The 26,072-nt window shown below is 38.4% G+C and overlaps 1 protein-coding gene across 1 annotated transcript; it reads left to right on the plus strand.

The window, feature by feature from the left end:
* Window positions 1-24,859: 24,859 nt before the first annotated feature.
* LOC112803614 (uncharacterized mitochondrial protein AtMg00860-like) lies at window positions 24,860-25,207 on the plus strand. The gene has a single exon (XM_025847099.1). The coding sequence runs from the start codon at window positions 24,860-24,862 to the stop codon at window positions 25,205-25,207; it is 348 nt and encodes a 115-aa protein (XP_025702884.1).
* Window positions 25,208-26,072: the final 865 nt, after the last annotated feature.

Genomic DNA, 26,072 nt, shown 5'->3' on the forward strand with positions numbered 1-26,072 from the left:
TAGTCATTGAGAACGCTCCATTTGGACTTATGAAGCTCCAGAAATGCTCTTTTTAAGTGGAAAGAGGTCAGATCCTAACAGCATCTGTAGTGCTTTGTCTTCCTCTGAATCAGACTTTAGCTCGAGCTCCTCAATTTAAGCTAGAAAATACCTGAAATTGCATAAAAACACACAAACTCAAAGTAGAATCCAAAAATGTGAGTTTTGCACTAGAAACTATGAAAACTTAATAAAACTTAAACAAACATACTAAAAACTATATGAAAATGATACCAAAAAGCGTATAAAAGATCCGCTCATCAATTAGTTATTAATTCTTTCTAGAAATATAAGGGATTTGGTTCCTTTAGAATTTGAATTATTATTTTGAATTTGAATTCATAAGTCAGTAATTAGTTAGCTTATCTTTTGATAAGATTAGGATAGCTATCTTATCTTCCTCTCCGAAGGATAAGATTAGTTTAGTTTGAAATCTGAATTCTAGAATTAAGATATAAATACGTGAACCTTGTTCACAAGGAGGGACATCCAGCTCCTCCGTAATCATTTCTTCTTATTTTTCTTTAATTTTTCCATAGATAACTAATTCTCTATCAAAGGGTTAGGAGTTCTTTTATGTTTTCTATGGGTTATTAATCTATGTTTATTTTATTTTAAAGTTTTGCATTGATCTATTTCCTGATTGAGTTATATGTTCTTCATTCGGTTTAGTATTATTGAAAGGTATGCTAATCTCTTTTGAATTCTTTTATTATAATTGAAAAATTTGATATTTGAATTAAAGTTTGAAAACTCCTCCACATGACTCTTTGAATTTGGCTAGGAATACTAGTTCAATTAGTGTGCGACATATAAATGATTCTCAATCACTCTAATTTTGAATACATCGGATTAGAATAACTTTTGAAAATTATGTTTTCTTTTTAGATTTAAATAAATAGGACTAGCTTGAATACGTAATATATAATTCGACCAAAGGACTAATTTCAATCTTATTTGAATCTAAAATCAATTTTTGTACTTAATCTCTTGATTAATTAATTGACGACTAATTAATGCTTAAGATACTAAGGAGCCAAGGAATTGAAAATCGGTTACTAAAGAGAAATTGAATTACTAAGGAATTGGAATTCAATTATATATGATTTTTCGTGAAAATATATTTGCATGCATTAAAATAGATAATCATACGGATTAATCTTTTCGAAAAATAAACATCTCCAAATCCATGAACATTCTCAATCACTGTTTTCTCGCAATCAAATACGCATTCATCACTGCCTCCATAATCTTCAAGCATTCAAGATTCATTCAAAATTCAAAGCAAGACACGGTTCCTGATAAACCACTATTTTATGGTTTATATTGTGTTTAATTGTGTGGTTTTATCATGATCCTTACCCACTTATTCATTAATTTAGCATGCATTTATATTTCCTTCCTGAAATTATTACATGGTTGAAAACTGCTTCCTAGAGACTTTTTAATTATGCATTTTAGTTCTCCTTTATCCCATTCGATGCCGTGATCTGTGTGTTAAGTGTTTCAGGCTCTATAGGGCATGGATGAGTTGGAGATTGGAAAAGAAGCTAGCAAAAATGGAAGGAACACAAGAAATTGAGGAGATAACCAGCGAGAAGTGACGCGATCGCGTGATGTGCGCGATCTGCATAATCTGCAGATTTCGCGGGGTGTGATTTTGGGCCCTATTTTGACCCAGTTCTTGGCCCAGAACAGCAGACTAGAGCCAGAGAACATGCAGAAACCAGAGACAACATTCATTCTACACAGTTTTAGTTTTAGATCTATGTTTACTCCTCCTCTAGGTTTTTCTCTCTAGACATTCATAGTTTTTAGGCTTTTATTTTTCTATCACTTTTTGCATTGGGATATTGAGAAGAGTTATTACCTCATCAAGACTTCGTCATTCTAGTTCGTTTTCTTTACTTGGCTTTACTCTTCCATGTCCTTTGCTTTGTTAATTTTACCATTGGAATATTATTAGGATTTATTTAATACAAGGATTACTTTTATTTTTATTTGATTATTTTGATTTTTATTTACAATGTCTTTCTTTAATTCCTTTTCATATGTTATGAATTTTACATTAACAATGAGCGAGTAGTTCCCTAACTTGATGGGGAGTTGATTGAAAGGAACCAATTAAGTTGGAAGGCTTAAAAGAAAGATTGTAATTGGGTTTATTGTTAGATTGCCCTCTAGTCACTAACACCAACCCCTTTTAATTAAGTGGGTTGCAACTTGTGAACGGACATAGCATTCCAACCTGTTTGACTTTCCCTTACCTAGTAAGAGATAACTAAACAGGATAACCTTTAATTATCAATTAATCTAGAGAGTAATCCAACAACAGCGGGACTTCCAACTAATCAACTCCCAGTCAAGGCTTTTATTTACATTATTCAAATTCTCCAATTTTATTTCCTGTTTACTCAACTCAAACCTTTTTGAAAACATCTGATTAATAAAATAGCACACTTTTTTGCAACTCGTTGGGAGACGACCTGGGATTCATACTCCCAGTATTTTAATTTTAAATTTCTGTGACACCTTTCTAAATTGCTAAGTGGAATTCTGGTGAGTTAAGAACTATACTTGCAACGCATATATTTTAATAATTTTTAATTTACCAATTTCTGCCCCATCACTCACCTCCTAGTTTTACATGTCTAAATTCTTTATCACTCGATGACAATCTTGCAAGATTAGAAAGCCACAATGGCACGGTTAGTAGGGGCAGGGAGACAAGTACAAGCCAACTCTAACCAATCACCACAACCATGTGATGGCAATGATAATCTTGCAAGATTAGAAGCTGCACTGGCACAGTTAGCACAATTCCATGCTAAAAATCCAATCACTTTCTATCCTTGGCCATGGGAAGAGAATAATACCACAAGAGGAGGAGTGCTAAACAAGGAGGATTAAGATCAAATGGTGGGTGAAAAGGAGGAAGTGGTGAAACAAGAAAAAGAAGCCCCTGTACCAAGAGAGATTCTAATGAAGAAGGAGGAGGTTGTGAGAGTATATAAGCCCAGGGCTCCATACCCACAGAGGCTACTAAAAGTGACAAATGAACATGCAAACTCACTCCCAAAGGAAGCAATACAAAATCATGCAGAAGAAAGGGAGGAAGCCAATCAAGGGACTCCACACTCCAATGAAACAGAGAGTTGCATAAAGAGTGAGTTTATTGAACCAACAGTTCAATAAGCTCTTGATGAAGAAGAAATTCCAACCATCACACAACAATCAAGCCTTGAAATCAAAATGGTGAAGGCAATCAACAAAAGCACCAAAAAGAGGATTGTGACCAAGAAACAATTAGCTATATCCATGAAAAAGAGAAGGTCAACTGCAAACAATCTAACTCCACCCCAACAAGCAAAGCAAATCAGGCAAATGACCAAAGAAAGCTTGTTGGGCAGAGGCTAAAACAGGGGACCTCAGCTTACTCTTCTTTCCCTTTGAGATCATTGGTGGACGAAATTGTGATCAAAGAGTTCCAGGCAATGTTAGAGAAGCTCACAACTCCGTTCAACTTAACCAGCAAGTGTACTGGGTCATCCAAGTAATACCTTACGTGAGTAAGGGTCGATCCCACAGAGATTGTTGGTATGAAGCAAGCTATGGTTACCTTGTAAATCTCAGTTAGGCAGATTAAATGGTTTTGGGTTTCGAAAATTAATAATAAATAGAAAATAAAAAGGGATAGAAATACTTATGTAAATCAATAGTGGGAATTTCAGATAGGCGTATGGAGATGCTGTGCTCCTCTCGAATCTCTACTTTCTTCTTACATTCATCCAATCCTTCTTATTCCTTTGCATGGCAAGCTGTATGTAGGGCATCACCATAATCAATGGCTACTTTTAATCCTCTCGGGAAAATGGTCTTATGCGCTGTCACTGCAGGGCTAATCGTCTGGAGGCATCACCCTTGACAATGGCTACATCCTATCCTCTCAGTGAAAATGGTCCAAATGCTCTGTCACAGCACGGATAATCATCTGTCGGTTCTCAATCAGGTTGGAGTAGAATCCATTGATTCTTTTGTGTTTGTCATCACGCCCAGCCTTCAGGAGTTTGAAGCTCGTTACAGTCATTCAATACCGGAATCCTACTCGAAATAACACAGTCAAGGTTAGACTTTCCGGATCCCCATGAATGCTGCCATCTATATAGCTTATACCATGAAGATTCTGTTGGGGAATCTAAGAGACATGCGCCCGGCCTAGAGTAGAACGGAAGTGGTTGTCAGTCACGCACGTTCATGGGTGAGAATGATGATGAGTGTCACGGATCATCACATTCATCAAAGTGTTGTGCAACGTATATCTTGGAATTAGAATAAAAGAGAATTGAATAGAAAGTAATAGTAATTGTATTGAAACTTGAGGTACAACAGAGCTCCACATCCTTAATCTATGGTGTGCAGAAACTCCACCGTTGAAAATACATAAGTGAAAGGTTCAGGCATGGCCGAATGGCCAGCCCCCTAAAACATGATCAATAGCCTCCTAAGATGAAGAATAAAACAAAACTGAGACCAAAGATGTCTAATACACTAGTAAATTATCCTATTTATACTAGACTAGCTACTAGGGTTTACATGAGTAAGTAATTGATGCATAAATTCACTTCCGGGGCCCACTTGGTGTATGCTTGGGCTGAGCTTGATCTATCCACGAGCTGAGGCTTCTCTTGGAGTTGAACTCCAAGTTATAACGTGTTTTAGGCGTTTAACTCCGGATCATGACGTGTTTCTGGCGTTTAACTCCAGACAGCAGCATGTACTTGGCGTTCAACGCCAAGTTACGTTGTCAATTTCTGAATAAAGTATGGACTATTATATATTGCTGGAAAGCTCTGGATGTATACTTTCCAACGCTGTTGAGAAAGCACCAATTGCAGTTCTATAGCTCCAGAAAATCTATTTCGAGTGCAGGGAGGTCAGATTCCAACAGCATCAGCAGTCCTTTTGTCAGCCTTTTTCAGAGTTTTGCTCAAGTCCCTCAATTTCAGCCAGAAATTACCTGAAATCATAGAAAAACACACAAACTCATAGTAAAGTCCAGAAATGTGAATTTAAAATAAAAACTAATGAAAACATCCCTAAAGGTAGCTTGAACTTACTAAAAACTACCTAAAAACAATGCCAAAAAGCGTATAAATTATCCGCTCATCACAACACCAAACTTAAATTGTTGCTTGTCCCCAAGCAACTGAAAATCAATTAGGATAAAAAGAAGAGAATATACTATAAATTTCAAAATATCAATGAATATTAATTCTAATTAGATGAGCGGGACTTGTAGCTTTTTGCTTCTGAACAGTTTTGGCATCTCACTTTTTCCTTTGAAGTTTAGAATGATTGGCTTCTCTAGGAACTTAGAATTTCGGATAGTGTTATTGATTCTCCTAGTTAAGTATGTTGATTCTTGAACACAGCTACTTATGAGTCTTGGCCGTGGCCCTAAGCACTTTGTTTTCCAGTATTACCACCAGATATATAAATGCCACAGACACATGACTGGGTGAACCTTTTCAGATTGTGACTCAGCTTTGCTAGAGTCCCCAGTTAGAGGTGTCCAGAGCTCTTAAGCACACTCCTTTTGCTTTGGATCACGACTTTAACCACTCAGTCTCAAGCTTTTCACTTGGACCTTCATGACACAAGCACATGGTTTAGGGACAGCTTGATTTAGCCGCTTAGGCCTGAATTTTATTTCCTTGGGCCCTCCTATCCATTGATGCTCAAAGCCTTGGATCCTTTTAACCCTTGCCTTTTAGTTTTAAGGGCTATTGGCTTTTTCTGCTTGCTTTTTCTTTTTCTATTATTTTTTCCCCAATTATTTTTTTTCGCAAGCTTTTTGCTTTTTCACTGCTTTTTCTTGCTTCAAGAATCAATTTCATGAGTTTTCAGATCATCAATAACATTTCTCTTTGTTCATCATTCTTTCAAGAGCCAACAGTTTTAACATTCATAAACAACAAGATCAAAAAAAAATATGCACTGTTCAAGCATTCATTCAAAAAACAAAAAGTATTGTCACCACATCAATATAATTAAACTAAATTCAAGGATAAATTCAAAATTCATGTACTTCTTGTTCTTTTGAATTAAAACATTTTTCATTTAAGAGAGGGGAAGGATTAATGGATTTTATTCATAGCTTTAAGACATAGTTACTACATACTAATGATCATGAAGTAGAGACACAAAACATAAATGAACACAACATAGAAACCGAAAAACAGAAAGAAATAAGAACAAGGAATGAATCCACCTTAGTGGCGTCTTCTTCTTGAAGGACCAACAATGTCCTTAAGCTCTTCTATGTCCCTTCCTTGCCTTTGTTGCTCCTCCCTCATTGCTCTTTGATCTTTTCTTATTTCATGGAGAATGATGGAGTGCTCATGATGTTCCACCCTTAATTGTTCCACATTGTAGCTCAAATCTTCTAAGGAAGTGTTGAGTTATTCCCAATAGTTTTTGGGAGGAAAGTGCATCCCTTGAGGCATCTCAGGGATTTCTTGATGATGAGCTTCCTCATGCATCTCTTGAGAACCGTGAAGGGTCTCTCTTGCTTGCTCCATCCTCTTCTTGGTGATGGGCTTATCCTCTTCAATGGAGATGTCTCCTTCTATGATAACTCCAGCTGAGTAACATAGATGGCAAATAAGGTGAGGAAAAGTTAGCCTTGCCAAGGTGGAGGGCTTGTCAGCTATTTTGTAGATTTCATTGGAGATGACCTCATGAACTTCTACTTCCTCTCCAATCATGATGCTATGAATCATGATGGCCCGATCCACAGTAACTTCAGATCGGTTGCTAGTGGGAATGATGGAGCGTTGAATGAACTCCAACCATCCTCTAGCCACAGGCTTGAGGTCCAGTCTTCTCAGTTGAACTGGCTTGCCTTTGGAGTCTATTTTCCATTGAGCTTCTTCTACACATATGTCCATAAGGACTTGGTCCAACCTTTGATTAAAGTTGACCCTTCTAGTGTAGGGGCGTACATCTCCTTGCATCATGGGCAAGTGGAACGCCAACCTCACATTTTCCGGACTAAAATCTAAGTATTTCCCCCGAACCATTGTGAGATAATTCTTTGGACTCGGGTTCATACTTTGATCATGGTTCCTAGTGATCCATACATTGGCATAGAACTCTTGAACCATTAAGATTCCAACTTGTTGTATGGGGTTGGTTATGACTTCCCAACCTCTTCTTCAGATCTCATGTCGGATCTCCGGATACTCATTTTTCTTGAGCTTGAAAGGGACCTCAGGGATTACCTTCTTCTTTGCCACAACATCATAGAAGTGGTCTTGATGGCTCTTGGAGATGAATCTTTCCATCTCCCATGACTCGGAGGTGGAAGCTTTTGTCTTCCCTCTTCCTTTTCTAGAGGATTCTCCGGCCTTAGGTGCCATTGATGGTAATGGAAAACAAAAAAAGATTATGCTTTGACCACACCAAACTTAAAATATTGCTCGTCCTCGAGCAATAGAAGAAAGAAGAGAAGAAGAAGAAGAAGAAATTGGAGGAGAGTGAGGGGAGATGAATTCGGCCAAGGTAAAGTAGAGGGGTCAGTGTTGTGTGAAAATGAAGTAGAATGGAAGGGTATATATAGGGAGAGGTGAGAGGGTAGGTTCGGCCATTTAGGGTGGGATTGGGTGGGAAAATATTTTTAAATTTTGAAGGTAGGTGGGGTTTATGGGGAAGAGTGGGTGGATGTGAGTGGTGAATAGGTGATTGGGAAGAGAGATTGAGGTGATTGGTGAAGGGCTTTTGGGAAGTGTGACATGGGAAAGAGTAAAATAGGATTAGGAGGTAAGGTGGGAATATAGTAAGTGGGGATCCTGTGGGGTCCACAGATCCTGAGGTGTCAAGGAATTCCATCCCTGCACCAAATAGGCATGTAAAATGCCTTTGCACACCATTCTGGCGTTTAAACGCCGAGTGGTGCACATTCTGGGCGTTCAACGCCCACATGTAACATGTTTCTGGCGTTGAACGCCAGTTTCATGCTTGTTACTGGCGTTCAGCGCCAGCTTTTCCTCTAGGCACATTCCTGGCATTCAGCGCCAGAATGTTGCTTGTTTCTGGCCTTCAGCGCCAGTTTCATGCTCTGTTCTGGCGTTGAATGCCAGCCAGATGCTCCTTACTGGCGTTGAACGCCAGTCTGTGCTTCCTCCAGGGTGTGATTTTTTTCTTCTGCTGTTTTTGATCCTATTTCTGATTTTTATATTTTTTTTGTGACTCCTCATGATCATGCATCTAATAAAACACAAAATAACAATAAAATAAAATAAGATAAATAAAATTGGGTTGCCTCCCAACAAGCGCTTCTTTAATGTCAATAGCTTGACAGTGGCTCTCATGGAGCCACAAAGGTGATCAGGTCAATGTTGTATAGTCCCAACACCAAACTTAGAGTTTGGATATGGGGTCTTAACACCAAACTTAGAGTTTGGTTGTGGCCTCCCAACACCAAACTTAGAGTTTGACTGTGGGGGCTCTTCTTGACTCTGAACTGAGAGAAGCTCTTCATGCTTACTCTCTTTTGTCATAGAGGGATGGCCATGTGCCTTAAACACAAGGTAGTCCCCATTCAATTGAAGGACTAGTTCACCTCTGTTGACATCTATCACAACTCCTACTGTGGCTAGGAAAGGTCTTCCAAGGATAATGCATTCATCCTCTTCCTTCCTAGTGTCTAAGATTATGAAATCAGCAGGGATGTAAAGGCCTTCAACCTTTACTAACACGTCCTCCACTATTCCATAAGCTTGTCTCAATGACTTGTCTGCCAATTGTAATGAGAACAAGGCAGGTTGTACCTCAATGATCCCCAGCTTCTCCATTACAAAGAGTGGCATAAGATTTATCCCTGACCCCAGATCACATAGAGCCTTTTCAAAGGTCATGGTGCCTATGGTACAAGGTATTAAGAACTTGCCAGGATCTTGTCTCTTTTGAGGTAAAATTTTCTGAATCCAAGTATCTAGTTCACTAATGAGCAAGGGAGGTTCACTTTCCCAAGTCTCATTACCAAACAACTTGGCATTCAGCTTCATGATAGCTCCTAAATATTGAGCAACTTGCTCTCCAGTTGATGTGTGGAAAACAATCCGACACAAAACTCACCGGCAAGTGTACCGGGTCGCATCAAGTAATAATAACTCACATGAGTGAGGTCGATCCCACAAGGATTGAAGGATTGAGCAATTTTAGTTTAGTGGTTGATTTAGTCAAGCGAATCAAGTATTGGTTGAGTGGTTTATTGTTAACGGAAACTAAATTGCTTGGAATGTAAAGGGGGAAGGGAGAATTGCAGTAAATTAAAGAGCAGGAAAGTAAAAGATGCTAAATCTTAAAGGACAAGAAATTAAATGACTGAAACTTAAAGTACAAAAAATGTAAATTGCAGTAACTTAAAGTGCAAGAAATATAAATTTCTTGAATGGAAAAGGGATTTAAGGATTGGGAATTTAGAATTTTAGCAAGGGAAGGTAAATTGCAACAATTAATAAAGCAGAAGTTGAATTAGAAATAACTAGAATTCAAACAGAAATAGAAACTAAATTGCAGCAGGGTTCACAGAAGAACCAAAAGGAAAAATGGGATCTCAGGACTCAAGAGACTAGATAGCAAAGTCTATATCTCAATTACCTTCCCAGATCCAAGCCCACAAAGCAATTAACAAGAAATTGAAGAAGAAGCAGTAAAGGAAATGAAATTAAATTCAATTATGCAGAAGAGGGTTTAAAGAGATTCTGAATGGAGATTGAGACAGAATTTCCTCAATTCTTCACACCCAAAACTCAAAACAAGAAAAGTAAAAATGCTCAAGCAAGAACGAGGAAGAAGAGAGATCAATTCTCCTCCCTAATTCTCTAAAATCTCAGTGAAGTCACCAAGAAAAGTTCCAAAGTTCAAAAAGAAGATTCAAAGCTCAAAAGAAAGATCAAAGTTCAAAAGTCAAGTAAAGGTTCCTAATTACATCAAACTATCTCCTATTTATACACTTTCTATTCTTGGATCTTGGAATTTGGATGGGCTTTTGATTTGGTGAAGAAATGAATTAAATTGGATTTTTTATCCAATTTTCAGCCCAAGAACAATTGCTTCCAGGAGGCTGCCCTGCCCTTGTGGAGGGCAGGGCAGGAATTGATGCGTGCGGCCTTGGTGCGAGCGTGGTGTGCGAGTTGGTGCTGCAGAATGCTGCCCTGCCCTTGTGGAGGGCAGGGCAAAAATTTTTAGTGCGCCAGTTTGGAGCACTGGTCGTGCGCTATGATGCTGCCGAAGCTCCCTTGGTGCGCCAGAATGGTGCGCTGGCCGTGCCACAACAAAATGCTGCCCTGCCCTTGCGGAGGGCAGGGCAATGTTTCCAAATTGAAGCCCCGTGTTCGATCCTTGTGTGACGCGCACGCTACTTCTTTTCTTTGATATTCTTGGCACCAAAGTGAAGCTTAGTTTCTTGTTTCCTCATGGTTCCGTGTTCGACTCTTGTGGCAAGCAATGGTGAACTTTTTCTTTGAATTTTTCCCTTTGGAGAGCCCGATACTGCCCTTGTGGAGGGCAGGGCAAGGTTTTTACTTTCTTTGATCCAAGGCATAATTTTGTGCTCGGCCCTTGTCGTGGGCAGGGCAGTGTTGCCTTTCTTGGCTTGCTTGCTCATGTTGCCCTCCTAGAGGGCAGTGTGCCCTTGTGGAGGGCAATGCTTGCACTCCTCCTTTATGCACCACGCCTTTTTCTCCTTGGACCACGCTTTCTTAAGCCACACTTTCTCTTTTCTTCTTTTCTTCACCTACAATAAACCAAAACAACTACTCAAAGTATCACTAAATTCACAAGGCTTATAAATCAATTAAAATTCAATTAAAATTAGCTTAAAGCTCATGAATTAGCATCAATTTAATGGTAGTTGCTTGATTTAAAGAAGTTATGCTTTTTCTCTCCAAATCTCTTGCTTATTATTACTTGATGGTGTTTTTGTGGAAAACGAATTTTCCAACACACAAATCCAACCGGCAAGTGTACCGGGTCGCATCAAGTAGTAATAACTCACTTAGAGTGAGGTCGATCCCACAGGGATTGATGGATCAAGCAATTTTAGTGGGTGATTAGTTTAGTCAAGCTAACATTGAAGTGAATTTGGATGAAGTGTAGCCAACTGAAAGTAAATAGCAAGGAAAATTAAAGTGCAGAAAGTAAAATTGCAAGTAACTTAAAGAACAAGAAAGTAAAATAGCTGAAACTTAAATTGCACGAAAAGTAAATTGTATTAAATGTAAAGGGGATTGGGTGCAGGGAAATTAAAATTGAACAAGAAAATGTAAAGAGCAATCAAGCAGAGGAGTAAAAGATGAAATAAGTGCAGCAGATTTAAACAGAAATGGAAAATTGCTTGAAGAAGCAACACAGAATATAATTAAGCTCAATTGTGAAATTTAAAGAGACAAGATCTCAGGGAATCAATGAGACTAGAAAATAAGTCTAGATCTCACTCCCTTCCTTGATCTAACCAAGAAACAGATTGAAGAAGAAATGAAGATGGAAGCAGTAAATGAAAACTCAGATTCAATTCTCAATTTTCTGAAATTATGCAGAAGAAGAACAAGAGATTTCAGATCAAGTGAAACAGAATTCCTTCAATTCTTGATCCAAAATTCAAACAGAAATGAAAACTAAGAGAGAGAACTCTCAATTCCTAATGCTCCCTAGTGGAGCTTGCCTCTCTAATTCAGCTCCCATTGATGCCTTTATATAGGCTTTACAAAATGAAAAATGAAAATGAAATTAAAACAAATTACAAAAATAAAAATCCTAATTTAATTGATCCATGTGCCTTTGAGTGATGATGTGGGCTTTGCTTGCTTTAGATTTGAGGAGAAATGGGTTTGGTTGGCTTTGATTCAATTTGGTGAGGAATTGAATTAAATTGAATTTTGGCCCATATGTTGCTCCCAGGAGGTTGCCCTGCCCTTGTGGAGGGCAGGGCAGAAAATGGTGTGTGCGGCCGTTGGTGCGTGCGAGTTGGGCGTTGATGCTTGCAGGATGCTGCCCTGCCCTTGTGGATGGCAGGGCAGAAATTTTTGGTGCGCCAGAATGATGCCCGTGCGTGCTGCTGTTGCTGCCGAGACTTCCCTTAGTGCGCCAATCTGGTGCGCGTGTGTGCATCACCAAAATGCTGCCCTGCCCTTGTGGAGGGCAGGGCAGTGTTTCCAAAAGTGAAGTTCCAAGTTCAAAACTTGGTAGATGCACACGCTACTTCTTTTCCTTGGTTTTCTTGGCACCAAAGTAAGGCCTAGTTTCTTGCTTCCTCATGGTGCCGTGTTCGATTCTTGTGGCAAGCAATTGGGGGAGCAATTTTTCTTGATTTTCCTATGAAGAGCACGACATTGCCCTGCTCTCCAAGAGGGCAGGGCAGAAAATTGAACGCTACTTTGTTTTGGAGTGAGGTTCCAGCTTCGAGCCTTGGTGGAAGCACTTTGGTTTATTTTCGCTTATTTTTGGCCCTTAAAGATGCCTTTCGTTCCTGCCACAATTGTACGCCAAATATGAATTGCTATATATTGTTGGAAAGCTCTGAATGTCAGCTTTCCAATGCAACTGGAAGCACATCAATTGGACGTCTGTAGCTCAAGTTATAGCCCTTTGAAGGAGGCATGGTCATGCTGTGAGCGCCCAGATTTTACCTTAGCGAAAATTTGCTTCCAACTTCACTTTGTTTCATCATGATATTGCCCTGCCCTTGGCAAGAGCAGGGCAGTGTGCGCTGATTGCTTATTCACCTTTGATTTGGTCATGGGCCACGCTTTTAAAAGCGTGGCCTAAGGCTCCAAACTGTGCTCCAACTTCAAAGTGTGTCCCAAAGCTCTTTTTTTCTCCTTTTTTTGTGCTTCTTTGCTTCTTTTTCTTCTTATTTCCTACAAGATTTATAAAATTAAAATATCAAGAAAATATATCATTTATGTACAAAAGAATTCAATATTTAAGCACAAATCATCAATTTCTTGTATGAAAAAGCATAGAAAAATAGGTATATGATGACTTGTCATCACAACACCAAACTTAAACCTTGCTTGTCCCCAAGCAAGAAAAGAATCATGCAATAAAGATTAACAATCCAAGGTAAGAAGAATAGCAACTCAATGTTCATGGTAAGCTAGTTTTCTATGCATGCTTCAATCACAAAAGAAATGTAAATGATTGATGCTTCTATCTAGCTCATTTTATGAAATCTTTTCCTTGTAATACTTCCTTGAAACAAGCTTTTGATTTATATTTTTTTTAGCTTCTCCTTTTGGGTGCTTTGCCCCATGAATTGATAACAAAGCTACGACTTCTAAATGCTTTGTTTTCAAGTATTACCACTTGATACATAAGCACCACAAGCATTTAATTAGAGGACTTCATTAAGCTCATTTTTCTTTTCTTTTCTTGACTCTCTAATCATTGATGCTCAGAGCCTTGAGCTTTGAGGGAGTGCTTTTGCACTTGAGCCTAGCCTTGACTTCTAAGTGTTTTGTTTTCAAGCATTTGGCTTGATACATAAACACCATAAGCACTTAGCAAATAAATTGCCATTGGTACTCAGAGCCTTCAGCTTTCTCATTCTTTCCCTTTTTCTTTTCTTGCTTTAATTGTATTTGCTTCTTCAAGGTTTTCATGATTTCAAAAGATTTCACAAAATGTACTAAATGAAAAACTTCAATTAAATAAAGTTCAATGCAATTGAGCAACAATCAATCATACTAGCTTTCCAATACTTGTATGCACATGCTAAATTCTTCTTTAATTCCTTGTTTGTTTATGATCATGATGCTTTACTGCTTTTGAACTCACAAAACTCAAGTTGGTAGTCATAATGGTGCAGCACCATGTTGTAAATCAAATTCAAGCTATGCTTAGTCATACCACACATGCATACAGAAAATATAAAGACAATCATGCAATTTAAGTGCTGGAAACAAATGAGAAGAAAAGGAACTCTACAACCTTGTAGTTCATCTTCTCTATTGTTGTCATTTTCCTCCCATTCTTCTCCTTCTCATACCAACTCAGAATGCTTGCTTATCCTCAAGCAACAATTAGAACAATGGCTATGGGGCTAAGATGGATCATGAATGTCTTACACAATGAAATGTTAGTAGCACATGTGTTTTAAGCAAGCAAAATAAAAGATAACAATCAAGGCATCAGAGACAAAGACATTTTGATTTCAAACATAAGAAGGTGAGCACAATACATTGCATAAAAGATAAGTGGCACACCAAACTTAGTGTGACACTTTCACTTGAAATTAATGCAAGTATCTAGTAAGACTTAGAACCAAATTTTGTTGCATAGCAACACCAAACTTAGAATGCAACCATATGTCAATTTTATTTGAAATAAAACTAAGCAAATGAAACTGTTATTTATTAATTACAATCACCAAGCTAAGAATCTGTCATTAATAAAGCTCTCTTGGTAATGTATTAACAAACACAGTAAATAAGCAAACTAAAATGAAAGCATTTAAAAACAGAAAAATGACTAAAGAAAGTAGAATGACAAAGTGTCAAATTAAAAGAAAGAAAAAAAATAACACTATAGAGGCATTATGATTATGCAGACAAGTAGTGTTGCTTGAATGAATTGCATAGAAAATAAGTGGCACACCAAACTTAAAATCTTGGTGTGTCACTTTCATTTTTGATTTGATGCAATCATCCAAAAAGATTGAAAACAATTTGTTGCAAGGCAACACCAAACTTAGAATGTAACCATATGCCAATTTATTGAATTTAAACAAAGCATAGAAAGAAATGTACCTACAGTTGGGTTACCTCCCAACAAGTGCTCTTTTAGTGTCATTAGCTTGACATGTTGCTCTTCACTTTCTTCCTCTTCTTCCAGTTTGTTAAGAGGAATGACCTCAAAGGGGGAGAAGATTCAGCTACTGTCCCTTGCCTTGGCCTTTCCTCAGCAAGCTTCCTTTTGCAAATGGCTTGATTGATCTTGCTTGCTGGATTAGGGACAGAATTGGTGCTCTTGTTAGTTGCCTTCACTTCTTTGAATTCAAGACTTGGTTGCTGTGTGATTATTGGAGTTTTGTATTCATCCAGGGCTTTTTGCATTGGTGGTTCCATGAGCTTTTCTTCTATGTACTTTTCTGCTTCACTTGAGTGTAAATTTTCTGGAATGACTTCCTCACTTTCTTGCTCCTCCACTCCTTTCTTTGCACCCAACATTTGACTTAATAGTTCTTTTATGGAGGAGGTTTGTTGTTCTTCCCAAGATTTCTTTATCTCCTCTTCATATTTTTCGATCACAGATTCAAGGGAAGTTTGTGAGGGTTGTGAATGTTCATGTTCCTTTGTCACCTCAAGTAGCGTTTGTGAATGTAAAATCCTTGGCTCATGTCCCTCATCCTTCATTGCAATTTCACTTGACACAGGGACCTTTTGTTTTTGTTTTTCCGTTTTCTCCTTCCATGCATTCGACAATTGGCCTAACTGCACTTCCATATTTTTGAGGGAGTTCTCTTGTTCTTTCTGGTACTTCTCTTCCTCCTCCGCAAATCTTTTGAGCATGGACTCAAGCTTTGAGATTCTTTGGCTATTAGAAGTTTGTGTAAGTGGTAAGTTTTGAAAGGGGCTTTTTGTTGAAGCATGGTCAAGTGATGATATCTTTGGATGAATATAATATGGAGCATTAGAATTCCTTTCCCAGCCACCATTGGAATTATGACTTGCATCATTTTGTGGTGGAGGGAAATATCCCATATGGTTTTCTTGCTCATCTTGTGTCTGTGAAGCAAATCTCCATGGATTGGAATGCTTAGAATTTGTATTTTCTTGGTGATATTCCCAAACACCATTAGAGATCGGTGATGGTGGGTGATATCCCATAAAATTTTGTTTGACCATAAGATAAGTTGAACTCCATTTGTATTTTGTAAACATCAATGGAATTTGAAATTCATGTCACGGAGAAAGAATTTCTTAGTGAGGCAATAACTCAAACACCTTGTTATCAATTTAAAACAGAGAACAAAAACAAAAAAATGCTTGATCTAGACTTCTCACCCACTTAATCATTGTTGATCTAATCAATCCCCGGCAACGGCGCCAAAAACTTGATGTGTGGAAAACGATCCGACACAAAACTCACCGGCAAGTGTACCGGGTCGCATCAAGTAATAATAACTCACATGAGTGAGGTCGATCCCACAGGGATTGAAGGATTGAGCAATTTTAGTTTAGTGGTTGATTTAGTCAAGCGAATCAAGTATTGGTTGAGTGGTTTATTGTTAACGGAAACTAAATTGCTTGGAATGTAAAAGGGGAAGGGAGAATCGCAGTAAATTAAAGAGCAGGAAAGTAAAAGATGCTAAATCTTAAAGGACAAGAAATTAAATGACTGAAACTTAAAGTACAAGAAATGTAAATTGCAGTAACTTAAAGTGCAAGAAATATAAATTGCTTGAATGGAAAAGGGATTTAAGGATTGGGAATTCAGAATTTCAGCAAGGGAAAGTAAATTGCAATAATTAATAAAGCAGAAGTTGAATTAGAAATAACTAGAATTCAAACAGAAATAAAAACTAAATTGCAGCAGGGTTCACAGAAGAACCAAAAGGAAAAATGGGATCTCAAGACTCAAGAGACTAGATAGCAAAGTCTAGATCTCAATTACCTTCCCAGATCCAAGCCCACAAAGCAATTAACAAGAAATTGAAGAAGAAGCAGTAAAGGAAATGAAATTAAATTCAATTATGCAGAAGAGGGTTTAAAGAGATTCTGAATGGAGATTGAGACAGAATTTCCTCAATTCTTCACACCCAAAACTCAAAACAAGAAAAGTAAAAATGCTCAAGCAAGAACGAGGAAGAAGAGAGATCAATTCTCCTCCCTAATTCTCTAAAATCTCAGTGAAGTCACCAAGAAAAGTTCCAAAGTTCAAAAAGAAGATTCAAAGCTCAAAAGAAAGATCAAAGTTCAAAAGTCAAGTAAAAGTTCCTAATTACATCAAACTATCTCCTATTTATACACTTTCTATTCTTGGATCTTGGAATTTGGATGGGCTTTTGATTTGGTGAAGAAATGAATTAAATTGGATTTTTTATCCAATTTTCAGCCCAAGAACAATTGCTTCCAGGAGGCTGCCCTGCCCTTGTGGAGGGCAGGGCAGGAATTGATGCGTGCGGCCTTGGTGCGAGCGTGGTGTGCGAGTTGGTGCTGCAGAATGCTGCCCTGCCCTTGTGGAGGGCAGGGCAGAAATTTTTGGTGCGCCAGTTAGGTGCGCTGGTCGTGCGCTATGATGCTGCCGAAGCTCCCTTGGTGCGCCAGAATGGTGTGCTGGCCGTGCCACAACAAAATGCTGCCCTGCCCTTGCGGAGGGCAGGGCAATGTTTCCAAATTGAAGCCTCGTGTTCGATCCTTGTGTGACGCGCACGCTACTTCTTTTCTTTGATATTCTTGGCACCAAAGTGAAGCTTAGTTTCTTGTTTCCTCATGGTTCCGTGTTCGACTCTTGTGGCAAGCAATGGTGAACTTTTTCTTTGAATTTTTCCCTTTGGAGAGCCCGATACTGCCCTTGTGGAGGGCAGGGCAAGGTTTTTACTTTCTTTGATCCAAGGCACAATTTTGTGCTCTGCCCTTGTCGTGGGCAGGGCAACGTTGCCTTTCTTGGCTTGCTTGCTCATGTTGCCCTCCTAGAGGGCAATGTGCCCTTGTGGAGGGCAATGCTTGCACTCCTCCTTTATGCGCCACGCCTTTTTCTCCTTGGACCACGCTTTCTTAAGCCACGCTTTCTCTTTTCTTCTTTTCATCACCTACAATAAACCAAAACAACTACTCTAAGTATCACTAAATTCACAAGGCTTATAAATCAATTAAATTCAATTAAAATTAGCTTAAAGCTCATGAATTAGCATCAATTTAATGGTAGTTGCTTGATTTAAAGAAGTTATGCTTTTTCTCTCCAAATCTCTTGCTTAGGATGCAAGAAAGTGCATAAAGACTAATAAAACAGGTGAAATTAGCTTGAAAAATGGGTATATGATGACTTGTCATCACCAGTCACATCTTCATCCTCTTCAGAGGAAGAATAGTCTTCAGAGCTAATGAATGGCAGAAGGAGATTTAATGGAATCTCTATGGTCTCTGTATGAGCCTCAGATTCCTTTGGATCCTTAATAGGAAACTCCTTCTTGCTTAAAGGACGTCCCAGGAGGTCTTCCTCACTAGGATTTTCGTCCTCCTCCTCCCTTGTGCATTCGGCCATATTGATTACATCAATGGCCTTGCACTCTCCTTTTGGATTCTCTTCTGTATTGCTTGGGAGAATACTGGGAGGAGTTTCACTGACTTTCTTACTCAGCTGGCCCACTTGTGCCTCCAGATTTCTGATGGAGGATCTTGTTTCACTCATGAAACTGAAAGTGGCCTTTGACAGATCAGAGACTAGATTGGCTAAATTAGAAGTGTTTTGTTCAGAATTCTCTGTTTGTTGCTGAGAAGATGATGGAAAAGGCTTGCTATTGCTCAGCCTATTACGTCCACCATTGTTAAAGCCATGTTGAGGCTTTTGTTGATCCTTCCATGAGAAATTTGGATGATTTCTCCATGATGTGTTATAGGTGTTTCCATAAGGTTCACCCATGTAATTAACCTCTGCCATGGCAGGGTTCTCAGGATCATAAGCTTCTTCAGAAGCTGCCTCTTTAGTACTATTGGATGCGTGTTGCCATCCAGTCAGATTTTGAGAGATCATGTTGACCTGTTGAGTCAAGACTTTGTTCTGAGCCAATATGGCATTCAGAGCATCAATTTCAAGAACTCATTTCTTCTGAGGTATCCCATTATTCATGGAATTCCTCACAGAAGTATACATGAATTGGTTGTTTGCAACCATGTCAATGAGTTCTTGAGCCTCTTCAGGCGTTTTCTTTAGGTGACTAGATCCACCTGTAGAATGGTCTAATGACATTTTCGACAATTCAGACAGGCCATAATAGAATATATCTAATATGGTCCATTCTGAAAACATGTCAGATGGACATCTTTTGGTCAGCTGCTTGTATCTTTCCCAAACTTCATAGAGGGATTCACCATTTTTTTGTTTGAAGGTTTGAACACCCACTCTCAGCTTGCTCAGCTTTTGAGGAGGAAAGAATTTATCCAAGAAGGCAGTGACCAGCTTATCCCAGGAGTCCAGGCTATCCTTAGGTTGTGAATCCAACTATATTCTAGCTCTGTCTCTTACAGCAAAAGGGAAAAGCATGAGTCTGTAGACTTCAGGATCAATTCCATTCATCTTTACAGTCTCACAGATCTGCAAGAACTCAGTTAAAAACTGATAAGGATCTTCAAATGGAAGTCCATAAAACTTGCAGTTTTGTTGTATTAAGGCAACTAGCTGAGGTTTTAGTTCAAAATTATTGGCTCCAATGGTAGGAATGGAGATGCTTCTTCCATCAAATTTGGACGTTGGCTTTGTGAAGTCACCAAGCATTCTCCTTGTATTATTATTATTTTCGGTTGCCATCTCCTTCTCTTGTTCTAATGTTTCTGAAAGGTTACCTTTAGATTGTTGTAACTTAGCTTCTCTTAATTTTCTCTTCAGAGTCCTTTCAGGTTCTGGATCAATTTCAACAAGAGTGCCTTTTTCCTTGTTCTTGCTCATATGAAAGAGAAGAAAACAAGAAAAGAAGAGGAATCCTCTATGTCACAGTATAGAGATTCCTTTATGTTAGTAGAAGAAGAAAGGGGAGAAGAATGTAGAAGAGTGGGTTCGGATATTTAGATGGAGAGAGGTGAAGAGAAGTGTTAGTAATTAAATAATTAAATAGAACAAGAAAAGAGAGGGAGAATGTCAAAAATAATTTTAAAAAGGGGTTAGTAATTTTCGAAAATTAAAGATAAGATAAGATTAAAATTAAAATTTAAAACAAAAAGAATTTTTGAAAAAGAGGTGAGATATTTTCAAAAATTAGAGAGGGAAAAGTAGTTAGGTGGTTTTGAAAAAAATAAGAAACAAACAAAAAGTCAAATAGTTAGATGAAAAAGATATTAAAATCAAATTTTAAAAAGATAAGAAGATAAGAAGTTAGATAAGATATTTTAAAATCAAATTTTGAAAAAGATAAAATTTTGAAAAAGATAAGATATAAAAGATTAGATAAGATACGTTTGAAAAAGATTTAATTTTTAAAATTACTTAACTAACAAGAAACTAAAAGATATGATTTTATAACTTAAAGATTGAACCTTTCTTAACAAGAAAGTAACAAACTTCAAATTTTTGAATCAATCACATTAATTGTTAGTGTAATTTTGAAAATATGATATAAAGATAAGAAAAAGATTTTGAAAATATTTTGAAAAAGATTTTTGAAATTTTTGAAAAATAGAAAAAAATGAAAAGGATATAATTTTTGAAAAAGATTTTGAAAAGATAAGATTTTTAAAATTGAAAATTTGACTTGACTTGTAACAAACAACTAATTTTGAAAATTTTTGACCAAGTCAACCCAAAATTTCGAAAATTTGGAGGGAAATAAGGAAAAGATATTTTTTTTTATTTTTGAATTTTTAATTATAAAAGAGAAAAACACGAAAATGACCCAAAACATTAAAATTTTGGATCAAAACACAAAATGCATGCAAGAACACTATGAATGTCAAGATGAACACCAAGAACACTCTGAAGATCATGATGAACATCAAGAACATATTTTTGAAAAATTTTTTATGCAAAGAAAACATGCAAGACACCAAACTTAGAAATCTTTAATGCATGCACTCTAACAAACAAAAAATGCATATAAAAACAACAAACAACACAAAGCAAGAAAACATCAAGATTGATGAGCGGATAATTTATATGCTTTTTGGCATTGTTTTCATATAGTTTTTAGTAAGTTTAAGCTACTTTTAGGGATGTTTTCATTAGTTTTTATGTTAAATTCACATTTCTGGACTTTACTATGAGTTTGTGTGTTTTTCTGTGATTTCAGGTAAATTCTGACTGAAATTGAGGGATTTGAGCAAAACTCTGAAGAAGGCTGACAAAAGGACTGCTGATGCTGTTGGAATCTGACCTCCCTGCACTCGACATGGATTTTCTGGAGCTACAGAACTCCAATTGGCGCGCTCTCAACGGCGTTGGAAAGTAGACATCCAGGGCTTTCCAGCAATATATAATAGTCCATACGTTATTCGAAGAATGACGACGTAACTTGGCGTTGAACGCCAAGTACACGCTGCTGTCTGAAGTTAAACGCCAGAAAAACGTCATGATCCGGAGTTGAACGCCCAAAACACGTCATAACTCAGAGTTCAACGCCAAGATATGCCTTAGCACGTGAATTCATCAAGCTCAGCCCAAGCACACACCAAGTGGGCCCCGGAAGTGGATTTATGCATCAATTACTTACTCATGTAAACCCTAGAAGCTAGTCTAGTATATATAGGACATTTATCTATTGTATTAGACATCCTGGATTGTAAATTGAATCCTGTGATCACGTTAGAGAGGGCTGGCCATTCGGCCATGCCTGAACTCTTTGCTTATGTATTTTCAACGGTGGAGTTTCTGCACACCGTAGATCAAGGGTGTGGAGCTCTGCTGTACCTCAAGTATTAATGCAATTCTATTATCTTTTATTCAATTCTCTCTTATTCTTATTCCAAGATATTCATTCGTACCCAAGAACATGATGAATGTGATGAGTCAGATTACCCTCATTATCATTCTCACTTATGAATGCGCGTGATTGACAACCATGTCCGTTCTACATGCAACAGAGCTTGAATGCGTATCTCTTAGATTCCCCAACAGAATCTTCGTGGTATAAGTTAGATAGTTGGCGGCATTCATCTGGATCCGGAAAGTCCAACCTTGTCTGTGGTGTTCCGAGTAGGATCCTGAGAGTCCGGAAAGTCCAACCTTGTCTGTGGTGTTCCGAGTAGGATTCCGATCATGAATGACCGTGACGTGCTTCAAACTTTAACCTGCTGGGCGTTGGTGACAGACGCAAAAGAGGGATTCTATTCCAGTAGGAGCGGGAACCAACCGGTGATTAGCCGTACTGTGACAGAGTGCGTTGCATAGTTTTCACTGCGAGGATGGGATGTAGCCATCAGCCATGGGTGATGCCTCCAGACTGGTTAGCTGTGCGAGTGACAGCCGCACAGGTTATTTCCCCGTGAGGAATGAAAGTAGCCACAGTTGATGGTGAACCCCTATACAAAGCTTGCCATGGAAAGGAGTAAGAAGGATTGAGTAGAAGGAGTAGGAGAGCAGGCGTCCAAGAGCTCTACAGCATCTCCATCCGCTTATCTGAAATTCCCACCAATGAATCTGCATAAGTGTTCTATCCCTCTTTATTATATTCTATTTTATTATTTCTATTTTCGAAAACCCATAAACTATTTTAAATCTGCCTAACTGAGATTTGCAAGGTGACCATAGCTTGCTTCATACCAACAATCTCTGTGGATTCGACCCTTACTCACGTAAGGTTTATTACTTGGACGACCCAGTACACTTGCTGGTTAGTTGAACGGAGTTGTGACTTCAAATAAACAGTGCCCTAAGAGTAAAATCATACAAGACCAAAAAGTCAATATCATTGATCACAATTTCGTCCACCAAAGATCAAACAAGAAGACTTGTCAAGAACAACTTGAAGATCATGAAGAACACTATGAATGCATGGAATTTTCGAAAAAATAATGCATAGATTTTAAAAACATGCAATTGACACCAAAATTAAAACATGATACAAGACTCAAACAAGAAACACAAAATATTTTTGGTTTTTATGATTTTATTAAATTTTTTTTATTTTTATTAATTTTTTCGAAAATAAAGTTTGGAAAAATGAAAAAGAAAAGAAAAATTTTGAAAAAGATTTTTGAAAAGAAAATTACCTAATTTGAGAAACAAGATGAACCGTCAGTTGTCCATACTCGAACAATCCCTGGCAACGGCGCCAAAAACTTGGTGGACGAAATTGTGATCAAAGAGTTCCAGGCACTGTTAGAGAAGCTCACAACTCCGTTCAACTTAACCAGCAAGTGTACTGGGTCATCCAAGTAATACCTTACGTGAGTAAGGGTCGATCCCACAGGGATTGTTGGTATGAAGCAAGCTATGGTTACCTTGTAAATCTCAGTTAGGCAGATTAAATGGTTTTGGATTTCGAAAATTAATAATAAATAGAAAATAAAATGGGATAGAAATACTTATGTAAATCAATAGTGGGAATTTCAGATAGGCGTATGGAGATGCTGTGCTCTTCTCGAATCTCTACTTTCTTCTTACATTCATCCAATCCTTCTTATTCCTTTCCATGGCAAGCTGTATGTAGGGCATCACCATCATCAATGGCTACTTTTAATCCTCTCGGGAAAATGGTCCTATGCGCTGTCACTGCACGACTAATCGTCTAGAGGCATCACCCTTGACAATGGCTACATCCCATCCTCTCAGTGAAAATGGTCCAAATGCTCTGTCACAGCACGGCTAATCATCTGTCGGCTCTCAATCAGGTTGGAGTAGAATCCATTGATTCTTTTGCGTTTGTCATCACACCCAGCCTTCAAGAGTTTGAAGCTCATCACAGTCATTCAATACCGGAATCCTACTCGGAATACCACAGACAAGGTTAGACTTTCCGGATTCCCATGAATGCCACCATCAATTCTAGCTTATACCACGAAGATTCTGATTAAGGAATCCAAGAGATATGCGCCCGGTCTAGGGTAGAACGGAAGTGGTTGTCAATCACGCGCGTTCATAGGTGAGAATGATGATGAGTGTCACAGATCATCACATTCATCAAGTCAACGAATATCTTAGAATAGGACTAATTCGAATTGGATAGAAAATAATAGTAATTGCATTGAAGCTTGAGGTACAGCAGAGCTCCACACCCTTAATCTATGGTGTGTAGGAACTTCAACGTTGAAAATACATAAGTGAAAGGTTCAGGCATGGCCGAATGGCCAGCCCCCTAAAACGTGATCAATAGTCTCCTCAGATGAAGAATAAAATAAAACTGAGACCAAAGATGTCTAATACAATAGTAAATTATCCTATTTATACTAGACTAGCTACTAGGGTTTACATAAGTAAGTAATTGATGCATAAATCCAATTCCGGGGCCCACTTGGTGTGTGTTTGTGCTGAGCTTGATCTATCCACGAGCTGAGGCTTCTTTTGGAGTTGAACGCCAAGTTGTAACATGTTTTGGGCATTCAACTCCGGGTCATGACGTGTTTTTGGCGTTTTAGTCCAGACAACAACATGGAACTGGCGTTGAGCGCCAGTTTACGTCGTGAATTCCCGAATAAAGTATGGACTATTATATATTGCTGGAAAGCTCTAGATGTCTACTTTCCAACAGATCTCGCCATTTGGAGTTCTGTAACTCCAGAAAATCCATTTTGAGTTCAGGGAGGTCAGATTCTAATAGCATCAGCAGTCCATTGTCAGCCTCCTATCAGAGTTTTACTCAAGTCCCTCAATTTCAGCCAGAAATTACCTGAAATCACAGAAAACACACAAACTCAGAGTAAAGTCTAGAAATGTGAATTTAACATAAAAACTAATGAAAACATTCCTAAAAGTAGCTTGAACTTACTAAAAACTACCTAAAAACAATGCCAAAAAGCGTATAAATTATCCGCTAATCAATTTGCGATCTGGTTATCACCAGATAAGGAGGACATAGGAGAACATTCCTAAGACCGCTTTCAGGACTCGTTATGGTAATTACGAGTACACTGTAATGTCTTTTGGGTTGACAAACACTCCTGCAGTGTTTATGGATTATATGAACAGAATCTTCTGCCCATTCTTGGATAAGTTTGTTGTCGTCTTCATTGATGACATACTAATTTATTCTAAGACCGAAGAAGAACATGCCGAGCACTTGCGAACCGTGTTACAAATCCTAAAGGAGAGGAAATTGTATGACAATTTATCTAAATGCGAGTTTTGGAAATGTGAGGTGAAGTTGTTGGGTCACGTAGTGAGTAAACTGGGGATAGCAGTAGATCCTGCCAAGGTGGATGCAGTGATGGAGTGGAAGCGACCAACCTCAGTTACTGAGATAAGGAGTTTTTTGGGCTTAGCTGGCTACTATAGGAGGCTCATCAAGGGCTTCTCGTAGATAGCTTTTCCATTGACCAAGTTAACCCACAAGGACACTCCGTTTGTTTGGACTCCTGAGTGTGAAGAGAGCTTCCAAGCATTGAAGCAAAAGTTGACTACCGCTCCTGTGTTGGTATTACCCAAACCAAATGAACCATATGAGGTGTATTGTGATGCCTCACTAAAGGATCTGGGGTGCGTGCTGATGCAACACCGGAATGTAGTTGCATATTCCTCATGGCAGTTAAGACCTCACAAAGTAAATTACCCAACACACCACCTGGAATTCACTGCGGTTGTGTTTGTGCTAAAGGAGTTGAGGCATTATCTCTATGGAGTTAAGTTCCGAGTTTTCTCTGATCACAAGAGCTTGAAATACCTCCTTGATCTGAAAGAGCTTAATATGTTGCAGAGGAGGTGGATGGAGTTACTGAAGGACTACAACTTTGAGTTGTACTACCTTCCGAGAAAAGCGAACGTTGTGGCAGATGCGCTAAGTCAGAAATCGTTGTATGCTTCTTGGATGATGCATCGAGAAGAAGAGTTATTCAAGGCATTTGAGAGTTTGAAGATCGGTGTTCAGGGAGTGTCTAGAACTCTGTGTTTGAGCCAATTACAGATCCCAAGTGATTTTAAATCCGAACTCCTAAAGCTTATCAGAACGATAACTTGTTACCGAAGGTGTTGCCAGCTATTGAACAAGGGAAGCAGTGGAGAGTGTCAGAGGATCAAGATGGGCTATGGAGGTTCAAGGGTAGAATCATTGTGCCCGATGTTGGGACTTTGCAACAAGATATCCTAAAGGAGGCACACAAGAGTGGATTTTCTATTCACCTTGGGAGTACTAAGATGTACCACGATATAAAGGCTATGTTTTGGTGGCC

This window comes from Arachis hypogaea, chromosome 5, assembly GCF_003086295.3.
Source record: "Arachis hypogaea cultivar Tifrunner chromosome 5, arahy.Tifrunner.gnm2.J5K5, whole genome shotgun sequence".
NCBI classification, from domain to species: Eukaryota; Viridiplantae; Streptophyta; class Magnoliopsida; order Fabales; family Fabaceae; genus Arachis; species Arachis hypogaea.

Excerpts from the sequence above, each read along its gene's own strand:
- LOC112803614 (XM_025847099.1), top strand. The coding sequence starts at position 24,860 with ATGGATTATATGAACAGAATCTTCTGCCCATTCTTGGATAAGTTTGTT.